We start from the raw sequence: 17,038 nt of genomic DNA, 5'->3' as shown, positions 1-17,038 counted from the left end.
TCGGTTTGTTAGAGAACCGATAAGATGTTTTAAACACGCCTTTGTAGACATCGTACAGTCCAACCAAAGCTACGCCGATAGCATGGCTGTATTGTTTCCTGATTGACACCTCGATGCTATGCTAGTTTGCGGGTATCATATTTGCTAATAGATGTAATCAATATGCAGCGAGATCATTTAAAAAGAAAACAGAGCGCTGTTTAAAAGGCTCGCTGGTCGGCGTTTGTGTTACATTGGACTATTGTTTCGGGAAATTGGATACTAATTGGACGTTTAGCCAAAGTAATACATCCTCTAACAGTTTAACACCATTTGAGATTTAAATATTTGCAAGAAAATACCAGCGAAGTTTTGAATTTGTTCAATACGTTGGGAAAATGGTATACTTGTTTTCGTGTTAAAATAAATTATTTAAAACATACAACGGAAACGATCATGACCGATCAAGGTGTTTAAATACTTCGGGCAAAAAATATCGTTGAGAGATATTTGTGGTGGTCGCCGCCATGAGCGGACTGTCGCTCCCGCCCGTCCGGGGCGCTATGCCCATGAGCGGACTGTCGCTCCCGCCCGTCCGGGGCGCTATGCCCAAGGTACACAGCATGCCAAATATGCAAAACATGCATCGGTCGCGACCCAACAGCGGAAGTAGCGACGCAGGCTCCACGGCATCCACGTTCCTGCCGCAGATGTATTACGGTAAGTTCTTTTTGCTTTAGATTTATTAAGTTAAGAAAAGGGACGCGGATCACTTTCATGTCACAATCTATTGTGCCGAGTTTTCTACAGGTGCCTCCCCAGGTGTTTCCATTTTGTCACGTTTCTCTAAAATTTCATTTGAGGATAGTCCGTTTTATTTTGTTTTTGTTTATTTATTAATTTAATCTCTTGAAGGGGGGGGGGAGTTTGTTGGATGAAATGAGTTCAAACTGATTCAATGTATCGATTGCATGATATTTGTATTTTTTGTAACAGCTTGGTGAATGTGCCATAGAAGCAAAACGTTTGCCCATTTTTCGTTTACTTACATTCAATAATTTTACCATGAATTCACGTTCTTCCCAATTATCTCTATATAATGTCGAACCAATAAATAAGACGCGCGCGCAGGGAAATTTCAATTTGTATTACAGTTACCTGTATACACATTTATTTAAGACATACGGGGGGGGGGGGGCTAGGTAGTTTTAGGCTCATAACTTAAGACGAGTAATTGCATAACGGTAACTAAAACTGATTAAATGCAGCGATGCTATGATTGTATATACCATTTTAACAGTTTTCTTATAGTGTTAACGTGAAGTGTGCGTTATGTTATGTCCCGTAATGCTTAAATCAGATGTGACAAGTTTATTTAGTATTTATAAGATTTATATTTTCTAATAAACAACCATTGGTTAACTTATATAATTAAAAAAATATTTATAGTGTGTGTGCGTATTTTTTATAATAACACATCACATCAATTACAAACGTGTACGCAAATTACTTGGAAAAAAATCACAACATGTCATGCTGAGATAAGTTTAGAATTAATTCCGCTTTAGAATGAATATCATTTATATAAAATATATCCACGCATAGGCGATAGGTGCTCAAGTACTGTATTTGATTTTAAAGCAATCGTTACTTTATCTATTCGAGAATAGAAAAAAAACGTGCTTCTTTAAAGACATATTTCTAGATATCAATAGAGGAATCTAGAAGTATTAATTCACTCTAATTCAATATTTTTTGCCGACAGCGTATTAAGAATGCATCAATCGCTCTTTTAACTAGGTTCGACGGCGGGGGAGAAATCCTGCTGTCTACAAGAAACATTTCGGGTAACAGGACACGTTGGCCCGCTACCCGGAATGGGCACTTTATTGGCCCCGCAAAATGAACATGCGCTATCAATGATTTTCAAGATAAAAACATCAATACATTGACACTTCACAAAATTGATGATACATTAATGATGTAAACTACTGAAAAAATTAACTCATGTTGGAAAAGTATTATTGGATTTAAAGAAAACAGATATAGCACAGCTTAATATGCATAAATATATCACTATTTGGGGACGATTTAGGAAACGTGTATTGGAATAATAGAGATGTAAACAGGATGTTGACTGAGTCCTTCATTTTCCATTTTGTTTTCAAATGGCACATATGATAATTGGTTGTACGTATCTTGAACAGCTATTAAAGCTGTTAAAATGTTTTCCGTAAATTAAAGTCAAATAAAAAATTCTATTATTCAACCTGTTATTTTCGAACAGCACGTGTGTGCGCGTGATTAAAACTTTTTAAGAACAAATACTGATTCACAGGAGAAGGAGTTACGAATCATTTATTCTATTATATGTAACGCCAATAAGACATGAACATATGTTCAAATTTCTAAGTTATACTGTACAGGTCAGAAACATAGGTGACTGGGTGCAGGCACAAGTTAGCTGTAACACAATCCAGACAAATAGCATGAGGAATGACACACCAAGAGTGGTACTTTTTGGGTCACGTTACAAGACACGCAATAGTTAAGGTAGTGGGTTGTTTCAAGCAAGAGTTTAATTTTCACACAACAGCAACATCTAAAATGAAAATATGCATTATTGTATTTGTAAATATTTGATTATATTCGGAAGAATAAGGCCTTTGACTTTAGCGAGCAGTCACTTACCTCAAACAAGCAACAAGTACATTGCTCTTTAAATTGTTTAATTTAAGCTTCAACATTCAATATAAAAATGATTTTTATTTTATCTAAGGTTTTTGTTACGAAAGTTTGCCTAATGCGTTAGCTTTTCTTAAATAAATAATCGAGTTTAAAAAGCCCGAAGTTAATCGTTGGATAATGTTGTTTTAAACGAAAAGACAAATAAAGACGTTAAATGCTACAGCTATTAAATATTATTTGTGTTGTAAATTTAACATAACGCATTTGTTTTCCATGTTTTGTGGTTATATAAAATGAAGTCTATGTCTGTGTGTCTGCACAGGATGACACTGTCAGAGACTGTTCCGTCTATATGATTTAATTGGACACTTAAAATAGACAATGCTTCATATCATTTAAATAAAAAACAAATATACTTTTTTGTGTTTTATTTACATAGGATTCTCAAGTATTTACAAAGGCGCAAATGCTGTTAAAACATTATTTTGCAATATAATGCAAATATGTTCAGCTGAATGAAATGACCGATGTTATTTCGATGCCATTTCTCTTAACCCATTTATGCCTAGAGGACTCTCCCATTCTTCTTAATCGGATCAATTTATTTCCAAAATTAGGGATGTCTAGTATATTAATTTCTATATTTAGAATATTTTTTACAGAAATTCCTTTAAGCAAAGAGCGCAGACCCAGATGAGACGCCGCATCATTGCGGCGTCTCATCTGGGTGTACGCTGTTTAACGAGGTCTTTTTCTAGACGCTAGGCATAAATGGGTTAAGATAATTCTTTTTTTGATAAAAATAACCATGAAACTCGTATCAAACACAGCTTTTGAGAGAATTTTGAAAGAAGTTTAAATCGTACAAAATATCAAAGTATAAAATAAAAACACTATATTATCATTAAACATGTATTTCAACATGATAGTTCACCTTTTTCATTAGATACTGTGCAAAACAAAATCAGCGTTGTAAAACTACTCATTAACAACGCAGAAAGAAGTTCCGATTTTGGTAAGAACATTGTCAAATAGAGTACTCATTTCAAATACACACATTGCAAACATAGTTATTTTATGATACGATGTTCTGAATGGTAGCATTATTGTCAATGTTTGGTCCAAGCAAGAATTGTTCGTTCTGATTCGTGGTTTTACACAACGCCACACAACTCTCTCGTGCTTTAAAGCCTACCCGCCGTTGTATATTGACCGATATACAACGATATAAAAGGCAAATAAATCCTTAGTTTATTAGACCCTGATATGCGTACAGTGTTTTCCTTTCGAATCATTAATGAGCACATGATATTTGTTATCTTGTTAACCCTTTCAGTGCGGGAACCGGATTTTGAAGGCCTTTGCAAACAGTTTGGATCCAGATGAGACGCCACAGAACGTGGCGTCTCATCAGGATCCAAACTGTTTGCTATCCTGATAGTATTCTTTGAAAAAAATCGAAGAAAATGCTAATTTTAGAAATTCTGCAGACGACATTTTAGCAGACGACAAATTTCCCAGCATGCAAAGGGTTAAACAGCAACAGTTTGATAAATGACTGGGGGATTGTATATTTTATTTTATTTTTCATAAAATTCATAAAATACCAATACAAGTAGAGTACATTCAGAATTCATAAATGAATGAACATGTTAAGATTAACTTTAAGCGCCCATCTGCATTTTGAAATGAAAATAAAACCTGGGAAACTGTTCCGTATAACTTTCTTTAAAGAAAAACTAAGCGATTAGTGTGAGAATTGAAGAAGAACAGTCCACGACAAATGTGCACTCAATGCACGCGCTACGTGTATTTCTCCATTAATGCCGATGTAATTTGTATTGATTACTATTTTGTGAATGTCCTTAGTTCCATGCTTTGATCGTTCGAACGTGAACGAAATGTCCTTATGTTTATTTTGACAATCTTCGATTGAATTCGACGTTAAAGTTTTCAAGTGCGTCCTTAACTTTTGTAGTTAGTTGTTGAAATTGTTTATTAATGTGAAAGCTGTCATATGAGGTTATTCACTTATTGATGGAAATTAACGAATACGGACAGACAGACAGACACACAGACAGACACACTGACAGACAACCATACATACACACAGACACACAGGCACACATACAGACAGACGCATAGGCAGATACACAGAAAAACAGAAACATAGACACACAGATACATAGACACACAGACACATAGACACATACTTCGACTCTTCAACTTCATTAACTGCAACAACTAACTGAAAGAAGGGCATTGAAATTTAATTATACACTTAAAAAAACTCGACCAAACACCGAAGATCTTGAAGCAAAAGATAATCAGACGTGCACTATCAAACAAACATTGAAACAGTCAAGTGCACGGTATTTGACAAGATTGTCAATTGAACAAACATGTTAGAGAGTTTGTCGCAGCGTTAGTGGCCTCGAACTTAAACTATTCAAACCCCTGAGCGCTAAAGACTTGCAACTGTCAACGGCGAATCGTTTCATCCTATGGTCTAATTTCAAAAGATATTTATGTTCTTCAAAAGCTCATTAATGCGCACTGAATGGTTATATATTTTTGCATGAAGTGCCATAAGTGAGAAAACTATGCACACCGTAAGCCAGTATTCAAACCACAAGTGGCCAATTTAACTGCAAACGGGGTACACAAAATCAAATCTGATTTTATCAATAAAATTAATGGAATCAATTACTGAATGTGTTATTCAAATGGGTATAGACGCATATTGATATTTTACTGAACTATCTATTTGAAAAAAAAAATTGTATCGATGATAAACTAGAGGTTAAGAAAGGCTACACGTATTCAAATACATTATGGTTTATTCATTACAGACACATGACCAGGCGCACGTCGTGCATGTCTATTTTTGTGTAAATACCAACGTCGAAAAGTGCATTATGTTTATAAAGAACAACAATATTTATGTACATTTAAAGAATTTATCATTTAAAAACATGCTACGACAAACAGTAATACACTTCATTTGAGAACTTCATAAATGCCGTTTACTATGTGGCATGAAATGTAATCACTATAAATATTCACTATCACTATAAATAAAATATCACTATTTTCACTATAAATAATTGCAATGAATATCATCGTTTTGCGTATTTCTTATAATTAAGGCATTAAACATAAAATGTTTTCATAAATCCTAACAAAAAAACAGAATAGTAAAAAAGTCGAATGTTACCAAAAGTAGATCTGTTCCCATCTGCATTTAAAAGCGTTTAAAAATAAGACTTTTTCTTATATTTACTTTCAACTTTCACTTGTGTAGGACTTATTAAGATGGACTATTGCATGAAGGAAAACACTATGTAGGAGACGAAATGTATTTAAAAGATATGACATAAAAATTTATACGTGTATATGACAGAAGAAATATTCAGTTTAGAAGAAAATATTATTCTTTACATTAATCATAAATGAATTTCCTACCCAAACTGTAATATCTGTATTGTTTAAATAATTGTAATAGCAAGGAACAATATACGAAAAATGCTTGTCCTGCGGATTGAACCTGGGGCATTTAAAAGCAAAACCTAACGGGCTATCACTACCCCGGTGAAATTTCGATCGTAGCATAAGGCTTTGTCGGTAATACACGTTTTTGACAACAAGCGTCACCAACACTTTATTTTGTTCCATATGTTTGATTGATGATTTTCCATAAAAGCACATTTGAGCCGCGTTCTGTGAAAACTGGGCTTAATGCATGTGCGTAAAGTGTCCTCCCAGATTAGCCCGTGCAGTCCGCACAGGTTAATCAGGGACGACACTTTCCGCTTTTATGATATTTTTAGTTTCAAGGAAGTCCCTCCTTACCGAAAATCAATTTTACGCGGAAAGTTTCGTCCCTGATTAGCCTGTGCGGAATGCACATGCTAATCTGGGAGGACACTTTACGCACGTGCATTAAGCCCAGTTTTCTCAGAACAAAGCACATATATGTTTTACATTTTTAAGTCAGGAGCGTTATTTTGCTTCTTTGATTATCATGCATTCATTCTATTTTGAATCGATTTATTTTTTATAGAAAATTGTCATTTGACAAATTGTGAACGATACCCTTTAAAGCATATTTTTATGCTGTGCTGTTGGCATAATTTTTGCAGATCTTTGGTGGCTGTAAGGCGTTATTGAAACTTGACTGAATGCGACAGAACTAACAAGAAACGATTTCCTGAAACATTTATATCAATTTGTAATCATATTTACCAAAATTCATTTGCGATATTTTCATGATGTTACCTGGCTAATAAAGGCAAGAGTGACACACTGTCCGAACAAAGGACATTTGCCGTCTTTTGATTTGGAATCGATCAGCATTTAATACGTTACTGTAGCTTTTAAATGAGCAAGCTTAATTAAAAACGGACACTTGTTGGTTGCTATTTTCTTCTCTAAACGATTAAAGGGACATTTTCACGTTTTGGTAAATTGACAAAATTAAAAAAAGTTGTTTCAGATTCGCAAATTTTCGTTTTAGTTATGATATTTGTGAGGAAATAGTAATACTGAACATTTACCATGCTCTAAAATATCCATTATATGCATCTTTTGACGATTTGAACACCTGAACATTATAAACGATTGAATAATTTGGAAAGTTCTGTTGTTGTCGTTATATTTTGGGAAACTACGAGGATTGCTTATATAAGTAAAACATACAACCACTGATAACATGAGTAGGGATGGTCGAGTGGTCTAAGCGGGAGACTTTTTACTACAGGATTCCAGGGGTCAGTTGTTTGAGCCCAGTTGATGGTTACTTTTTTCCTTTTTTAATTGTATTCTTGTGTTTTTACTGGAGATTTCTAGGTCCAATGTTTAAATTTATCAATTAAAAGCATTTAATGACAAGCTTCAATATATGCAAAAATCTGTGAAAAGGCCCCTTTAATCTACCCACGCGCATTATTGTGTTTTACCCGTTGCTAGGTCAATAGAAGATTCAACGAGCGCCTTCACTTTGCCTTTAGACAACTGATCCTATCAAAGAAACACATTCATGTGAACATATACAAAGGCAGAAAGAATAATATATGAACATAGATTTTTTCCAAAATGATATTCGTTATGTGAGGATACTTATTTAACTACTCTGTGATTTTTCTTCTTTTCTGCAATGCGACCAAGTATAAGAACTTAACCCCTCTTGTAATGAGAAAATACTATGTGAAATTAATTAAATTACTAATTCTATGGATTAATTCTTTGTTTTTGAAGGAAATAAGTACGGCTTAGTAATGAATATTAATTGGATTCAGAGAGGTCATGCATTCTTGTATTACCACATGTCAGGCGATATCGAGAGCAATCAATACATTAGTATTGAAAGATCCCTCTGCGAACTGATAGTGATGGGTCATGTCCCTTTGAGTTTCCTTTATTGCGTAAGTGAGGTAGTAAATAAAACAAAAAATGGTTGATATCTTTCGAAAAATTCGTCCAACTGCAGAGAAAGTTACTATTAAATACTGAATCACAACTATATACGTTACAAAACTTATGACTAAATGAAAACCGGACGAACTTCCTGTTGCCTCATTACAGCATTATCCATAGCTCAAGATATTTCCAACATTAAAAAAGATTATAAATTTTGTTATATTATTCAAATGAAAAATTCGCATCCAGAGCGTTTGTATCGCCACATCCCCTACTATCTCTAGTTATTTACACTTCTACTACCAGTAGTACGATGATGTCTTGAAAATTAGTATGGTAGTTTTATTTGGAGATAACGTTGTTGTTGTTTTACTCGGGAGACCTACTGTCATGAGTAAGATAAAATCTGTATTATACATACATTTTATAGCAGGAACAACAGACATTCGGTATATGGCGACCGCACCAGCCTTAATCAACTACCACTGATGCAATGGCACCAATAACCTCTTCGTCTAATACTGATATCATTGCAAAACGTTGCTAATTGAGAAAATACTTAATTGTGTTTGCGCATTATATAAAACCTAACGCTGCTTCTTCTGTTACAGCTACTGTTTTGTTGAAAGTCTTCGGCATAACGTTGCTCATTGAGTGATGACCGAATTATGTTGGCGTATCATTACAATTAACACAGTATAAATAAAGAATCTACAGTGGGTAACACATTAAAATTAACACAATATAACTTGAGAATCTTTAATTGGATTGGCACGCGCGCTTGCTAGAATGACTCTCCGGTTTCAGTTACTAGCAAGGGTATCTGGTCGTCAACCTAGGAGACAAAGGCTAGCATTCCGCGCGCTTTGTGGCATGTTAATATGGGATATATCAGCGCGTAAATGTTCATGTTTTATTGTTTTAAAGTGGGTCAATTAAATCAATCTACAACTGTTCAGCTTATTTTGTGAATGGGATTTTAATCGCAGCATAATGAACATAATCTCTAGTCTCCCATGTAATAACGATGAGATGGTTTATTTTACTATACAGACTGTATATGAAAATGCATTGATAAAACATGCAACAGAACCAATGTGTTGTCCACACTAAAGATAACACATTCTTGTTGTTGCATCGTCTGGAATATTGCACTGTTGACATCTGTTCAGAGTTAAGAAGGATCAATGGTATAGAAGAACCATTTACGAGTCCACATTGTCAAGGAGTAAGAGCTTGTGGTAACTTTGAAAAAAGAACATGTTTACCAACTAAATTAATTGGTTAACGTATCAGACCCCCTAGCAAGTGTAGCATTCAGTGTGAACGTGTATAGATTAATTACCCAATTAAATAAGCCCATAAACATTGAGGTAATAAAACGTTAAAGAAATCCCAAAGTGGAAAAGTTTGTTTACCTTGTATATCGGCCTATCTATCAACAAGTATGTGTTTATACAACCATCAAAAGTTGCTGATTGGGTAATTCCTAATTTGTAAAGGTCACGCGGGCTGTCTGAAAGAAATTATTTTCAGCATTTCCGAACTATAATAATGGGTCATGCACACATGTTTTCGGCCTTTAACACAAGTGTTTGTCGACAAAGCAAATGACAGCAAGACTTTAATTCATTACATAAATAAATAAGCAAACATATGCATTGTCAAGGACTCCGTTTAAAGGTTGCGGTCTTAAATGGAAGTTCGGATAATTATACACATTTCTAAATAGTCATCATTTTCCAAACTTGCTAATATTTTAATGTGTTATTTTACAATAGGTTAACGCTATTTAGAATGTTCTCAGATTGACGTATATGCTTACCTTTTCTCGAAATAATTTCTAAAACTACACTTGCTTCGCACGTTCGAGCCTTTATATCTTTGTCAACTTAACTTGTTAACAGTTCAGCAAGTACTTATGGTCGTCCGGACTCATTTTTTTTGTTTTAGAATAAAAATAAATGCAATCATTTATAATGTAATTATGTTTTCAGATGGCTGCACATTCGCCACCTCGCGCAGTATCAACACCCCTCGCAGCTTCGCTAGACTTCCAGCCATTGGTCGCCAGGGAAAGGTATGCACAATCCTCTTTTTAAAATGGGTCTTATGTAATATCCGGCCAGAGTGCACAGCCTGACCTTGAGTTACCACGTCCGCTATAAAGTCATGCAAAGTTACGTGGTATCATTAGCGGATAAGGTAGCTCTTTACTAGACTGCGGAAACGCGCAGGTTGGTCTGGAGCTGCGCTAGTCACACATGGCGTAAGACACATTTTGCAAAGCTCAAATACAAAGGATAAAGAAACATGATAGACGGTGTTTGTGTTAAAATATATGGCGTAAGACACATTTTGCAACGCTCAAATACAACGGATAAAGAAACATGATAGACAGAGTTTGTATTAACACATACATACATCTATGCATGTACGTCAAATTTAGCTGATAATTATTGCCTCCAAACTGTTTACAAAAGAACCAATGATATACACACTTGGACTTGGATTCTTAACTGGATTTTATTTACATCATAACGTCTTCTAATGCCTCTAACTCTTCGTTACTATAACGAAACAATTTCCATGAATACCTGTATATTGATGCAATCAGTTTCATAAGAAGGGAATCAGAATAAAAGGGAGTCATATATCAACCGTATTTGAAATATCAAATCTAAAACGTCTGCCTTTATAAGCTTGAAAAGGAAGCCAACTTAATTCCTTTACCAAGTATTTTGATACTTTCTTTGCATTATAACGCTGCCGACATAGGCGTATTCCAGATGTAAAAATTCTTTTTCAATTTGAAGCTGTACGTTTTTTTAAAGAAATTCTTAAACGCTTTATGCTTCGCATTTTACATAATTAATTACTTAATATAAACAATGTATTCCCATGACAATATGCGAACTTATTTATCATTGGTTACAATGGCGAATTGGATAAATGCATGTATACATCACCGTAAAGATTCATCGTTTGTGGTACCCACTAACATGTTGAACCGACATTTTGTCATGTAATCTTGATAGCCTAACCATTTGGCGCATACATGCAATGTTTACGAATTTTAGCAAACGCGTATCTTATTTGTTAATCTTAGTTTATGCTAGCGTCTTTTTTAACTGAAAACTCTCAGATTAAATAGAATTTGATCGGCTTATGCTTTCAAAACCAGATGAAAACTGACATTGTCCTTTCCAGATAAACATGGGATTTCTACCCAATGTGCGCGTACTAGATTCGAATGAACACAAACTACGGATCTACTCTGTTTTTTAGAATAGACAAAAGAAAATAAGATATTAGGTTCGTGAACTAATGGTTTAAAGACTTTAAAGACTTTACACAATATTAAGGATAGTTGCCAGCTTTTATTGATCCATAGTTATAACGTAAGATGTCAGCTATTGAGAAGGTAGATTTTCTTGATTAATTGTAACGGGGACAAGATACTACATATCTGTAAAATAATTAAACGGACACAACATTTACAAAGACATTCATGTAAAATACCATTTTCAGTTCATGTCATGTGTCGTTCCCATTTAGTATTAGTGCTTTTTTATTTAAATGACGCTGTAACATTACATAAATCAAAGTGCACATACCAGTTTTTCAACAATTTTCCATTAAAGGGGCATTTTCACAGATTTTGTTATGCATTGAAGTTTGTCATTAAATGTTATATATTGATAAATGTAAACATTTGATCTTAAAAGCACCAGTAAAAGACAAGAATGAAATTAAAGAAAGAATTTTTTTTTACCATGAACTAGGCTCGAACCACTGACCCTAGAGACCTGGAGTAAAAGTCTATCGCTTAGACCACTCGGCCATCCGTGCTCATACATAAAGTGATGAATTTTATACTTTATATCAGCGACCCTTGTAGTATCACAAAATATAACGACAACAACAGAACTCTCAAAATTATTCAATTGTTTCGCGTTGCAACGCTTTATAAAGTTCATGGTTTTAAATCGTCAAAACATGCATATAATGGATATTTTAGAGCATGGTAAATGTTCAGCATTACTGTTTCCTCACAAATATCATAACTACAACGAACATTTGCCAATCTGAAACATTTTTTTTTATTTTTTTTATTTTGTCAATTTACCAAAAAGGCCCCTTTAAACACCTTGGTCACTTTGGATAGTACATGTATATCGGCTTCAATAGATACCCGTTTAACCCTGTAATAAGTGCGCTCACCTGATCAACTTTAGATCATAATCCAATTGTCTTCGCATAACATTATGAACTGGCTAATAACATTAAATCTGCGGACAAAAGGTAAATACAGACAAAAGATATAATCACAAGCACTATTTAATTTACAGCATATATATTTTGTTTCGATTTAATTCGGTTCAACGCTGTATCCTCAAATTTAAGTTTTATAATGCCTTGGTGGCATAAATACTAGTTACGAGGTGCTTTATGTCTCAGACGCACTGCTCGCTAAATAGTTCATGAAAAAATAGTTATCCATATTTGAAACTCTCTACATAGGGATATATGTTTGTTTATTCTTGTTCCCACACTTTGAATGCATGCAACAATAGACAATATATTTCTCTAACAGTCTGCAAATAAAGACACTGAAAGCGTAGAAAGACTGTAAGCGAGAAATAAGACTAAGCAATAATACTAGATGAAGTCTAGGATGAACTTTAATTTCACACTTTGTTCATAACGGTCGTTTTGTTTAATCCACCGTTATGAAACACGCATCTTTGTAAATATTAGTACAAGGTAGTAAATAACGTTATCAAACACGCATCTTTTGAAATATTAGTACAAGGTAGTAAAGAACGTTATCATTCAAATATTCGCAAATTATTTAAATTCATATAATGAATTTCCTTTTCCCGCCGATGTGCTGATAAATTATACATGTAGAGACGGAAGAACTTTAACTTCAAAATAACATCAGTTTTGCGCGTTTTGTTTGTTAACGCTACTTATATTGTAAAATATAGTACAATCGCTACACCTAGTTGATGATAATCATATTGAAATGCACCTATGTTGAAAATCTATCTACAATTGTACCTTATGACACAACCACCTCTTTTCAATAATTTATTTTATTTTGTCCAAGTACTACAACATGCTTTTAAAGTCGAGTTATACCGTTGCAGTTTTGGTGTTAACCACTTAAAAATCAATGCACACATTAATTGATATTGTGACAGGGGCGCAAAATTGAGCCATATGGCCACAATTAACATTTTTAGTTTGTACTTATTATTCTACAATGTGTTTGGTATATGCGTGATGAAACAAATCTAAACATAAGTTTGTGTTTTATGTTGATGTATAATTTTGATATTGACACGGAGTATATATTATACATTGTGATTATTGAAACGATCTTGGTTTCCATTTTCATTTACTATTGGTTCCGTTATACCAAAGAGAAACATTAGTATTCCCCATCACATTTATCATATGAAGAACACATAAAACAGCTGATTTAAACAAAGGATGGCAAGAATACTAGTGTACTTGTAAAGTTGTCAATGTAAAAAAACCTTCCAAATGTGATACCAAATTTCATCAAAATACAATATGTTAACTTATTACACATATTACAATAGAATAATTGTTGTTAATAATATACTACTACAGTGCATGACATACTCTAAACAAGCAACTTTTTTTCAGAGAATTTTTTTTCTTTGGTTTTAAATTATTGCTGTTTTAATGAGATTAAGATGGGGAAATGTGTGAATCAAATCTTGTATGTGTAAGAAAGACTTAAATCCGATGAAAAAAGTTCATTATGAAATCAGCAAAGAGCAAATCCTTGAATGTATTGATGCATAAGTTCGGTTCATTAGAACAATAATCCTCCTTCATGCGAGCTTCATAACTAAAAAGTTATTATGTTTATACCTCTTGAATTTATTTTTAGATATGCCAAGACGAAATGTTATCATGAAAGTCAACAAAGTGCAATGACTATGAAATTATGAATGCAGAAGTGAACTGCACTTCCCTTCAATGCAATACGTATACCCATGACCTTTGAAGATGATATCACTCATAGTTTAAAAGATTTTCCCCGGACAAGCAATATTCGTAAAATTAACCAAAGAACAACTGTAACGATACTGAAGAAATAGTCATAACTCTTGTGAAATGTTCATACCACTTAAAATCTTACTGTTTTCGTGATATGCTCGAGATAAAATATAAAGGTAAATTTGACCACACTAATAACACACACTTAAACATATGGAAGAACATATCGTTTATTTGCTCAGCATTTTTGTTCAATAAGGTATATCGGTGCAGGTTGAAAACTGATAATATGCCCACATTTTAAATATAACAATCAATAAGGGCAACAACTCTCAAAATGGACGCGAGAGTTATTATTCTTGTACTGCGCTGCCCATAAATGAGCCCTTTATACAAATTAAGTGTTTAGTTGATAATGTGAGACAAAACAAATTTAAATTGACATTTCTTGTAGTACTCGTTTTAACTGTAAGGAAATAAGATCATCTGCATCTGAGTCAGGCTGTAAAACACATTGTTTCCCTTTCAAGAAGACAACACTGCACCAGTTAATTATCCAGCAATCAACATGTGCAAGTGTCTTGGAGCCCTTCAAAACGAAACAATAGCAAATTAATCGTTATGTCAGTAATTCAAGTAAGATGTCCATTTTTGACTGATACGTAAAATAGCCAATACTTCGTCGATGTTAATTATACACAAATCTATCGATTATTGTTCTTATTGAAATGTAATTGTCGATTGTCGTTGTTTTGCAGTAGGGTATACAGTTTTACAAAATGACTTAATGTTATATGTATAAAATCAGTTTTGCCAATATTATTTGATAAATACTATCAAATGATTCTTTAGAATATTTTCAGAAGGGGTAATCACGTGATTATCAAGATGTTGACTACCATACCGAGGCAGGTATTTTTCGCCGTTGTATACCCTTTATTAATTGTATTAATTGTTTAAATTCGGCTCACTTTCAAGTCATATTAGCAAGAAAGTTACTTGTGTTTATTTCATAGTTATATTCGCTCTATATCTCGACTTTATTCGCTGCGAAATTTCTTAGCGGGATGACTTAATTAGGGCTCCACTAAGGAAATTTGCTGGGAGTTTAGTCGAGATATAAATCGTATTAAAATACGAAATAAACGCTTATCACCTTTTTACTGATATGGCTGGAAAGTGAGCGTAATTAAAAAAATTAACAAAAGTAATAGAGGGTATAAAACGGCGAAAAAATAAATGTCTCAGCATGGACGTCGCCATCTTGACTATCACGTGATTACCCCCTCGGTTTTTTATGTCAGCCATCTTGATTGTTTTTGAATTGTATGACTAAATAGCGGAAAGGGGAGTCGTACTAAAGAAAAAACCTGCCTAGCAAAAAGTATTGAATAGTTTTTGTGTGAATCTTTTATTTGAATAAACAAGGTAAACGACACACATTATAAACAAAGTTATTAATCACGTTTGGGTGGAAGAGGACTAAATGACTAGTTAGGAAGCTATGAGCGCGAAACAGTGAATACCCGAATACTTAGGTCAATGACAGCATCCGCAATCACGGAATAACCGTTTGAAATAATTGGCTGCTATTCAAAAAACAACATTTACAATATAATTGCAAGAACAATTCTTTGCTTTTTAAGTTTGCTCGAAAAACAGACATATTTACGGCGCACTATGTTTTGGTTACGCAAAATTTCGCACCGGCTCATACTGGCAATTATGAAATGACGTCACGGTGTACACGGCAATAATCGAAGACTAAACTTGTATGTACTAGTATATGGCAACGTCCACAAATTTGAGATTCTTCACATGCTTGAATGTAATAAGCCATTTTTTGCAACTGGATCCAATGGGTGCATTATATAATAACTACCACGGGTGTTGCCGCCACATATTCAAATGGGTAATATATCCGAAATACATTGACTTTAAATCAATAACTAATTAACTGAATTAAATACCATTATTAGATCTACACAGATAAAGTTTCCATCAATATTCATAGTTTGAACTTATCTTTTGTCTATCGGATACCTACATAATACATTATCACGGGACATATGATTAGATAAACACAACATGGTTGTGTTTGCTTGAAACGCGAACCGCCAAAAGACATCTTACGTTACTTTAACATAAATGCCAATAACAATTAAGATCGCGTTTTATCGAAATTACAGACTGGTTTTAAAGCGAAGTAATTAAATTTTAAATCAAATTTGTCAATAGTAAAATAGTGTTGCATAAAGGAAGAATGTGCTTTTCCTCGTTAAAATGGGCGATTTAACGCAAAGTATACAATCATGAATGTGACGATGGAGAACTCATTACAATATAGATAATGTTTTGAGAGGTTGTATTGAAAGAATACTCATTAATTACTAATTTATGACTTTACAATTGGATGTGATTGTAAGATTTTATAGAGTAATTCATCCTGTTCTGAACGCACCATGGCGAAACTGGAGGATATGACAAGAAGCGAGATAAGTGAGCAAATTATGAGCAGACTGATTAGTGCGACGCAGACGAAATTAGACAAGCAAGGCAGTAATATTGTACGTGACAGTCCAAGGTTTCGGGCGTCAGAATTGTCGATGTCAGAGCTGAGCAGAATAATAACGAAAAGGAAAAAGGCATACGAGGATAGAGAATTTTCATCGGACGTCATTTTCAAACGCCAAGGGAACAATCGCTTGAAAATAATTGAGCCACGTGAAAATAAAGGACCAAGTGTACTAAGAGAGAGACCCCTTTCCGAGATAACAGACTGGAAAAGACGCCACTGGGACGTCGCACCTATAGAAAAAACACCGGTCCCGCCTAACACGCCCGCGCCGCTTAACAGAAAAACGTTTAGACGCTTTCATAGTTTAGAATTACAAAGCGACGACGGGAGGTC

The 17,038-nt window shown here is 34.1% G+C and overlaps 1 protein-coding gene across 1 annotated transcript in view; it reads left to right on the top strand.

Moving 5' to 3' along the window:
• LOC127831166 (uncharacterized) overlaps nucleotides 1-17,038 on the top strand; it is a 69,308-nt gene continuing 52,270 nt past the window's right edge. The window contains exons 1-2 of the mRNA XM_052356160.1: nucleotides 1-699; nucleotides 10,083-10,165. Of these exons, the coding sequence (XP_052212120.1) occupies nucleotides 507-699; nucleotides 10,083-10,165 (276 nt within the window). The 5' untranslated portion in view covers nucleotides 1-506. The remainder of the gene's footprint in view (nucleotides 700-10,082; nucleotides 10,166-17,038) is intronic.

The sequence above is a fragment of the Dreissena polymorpha genome, chromosome 5 (genome assembly GCF_020536995.1).
Source record: "Dreissena polymorpha isolate Duluth1 chromosome 5, UMN_Dpol_1.0, whole genome shotgun sequence".
Taxonomy (NCBI): Eukaryota; Metazoa; Mollusca; class Bivalvia; order Myida; family Dreissenidae; genus Dreissena; species Dreissena polymorpha.
This window is presented reverse-complemented; position numbering and strand designations above follow the sequence as displayed.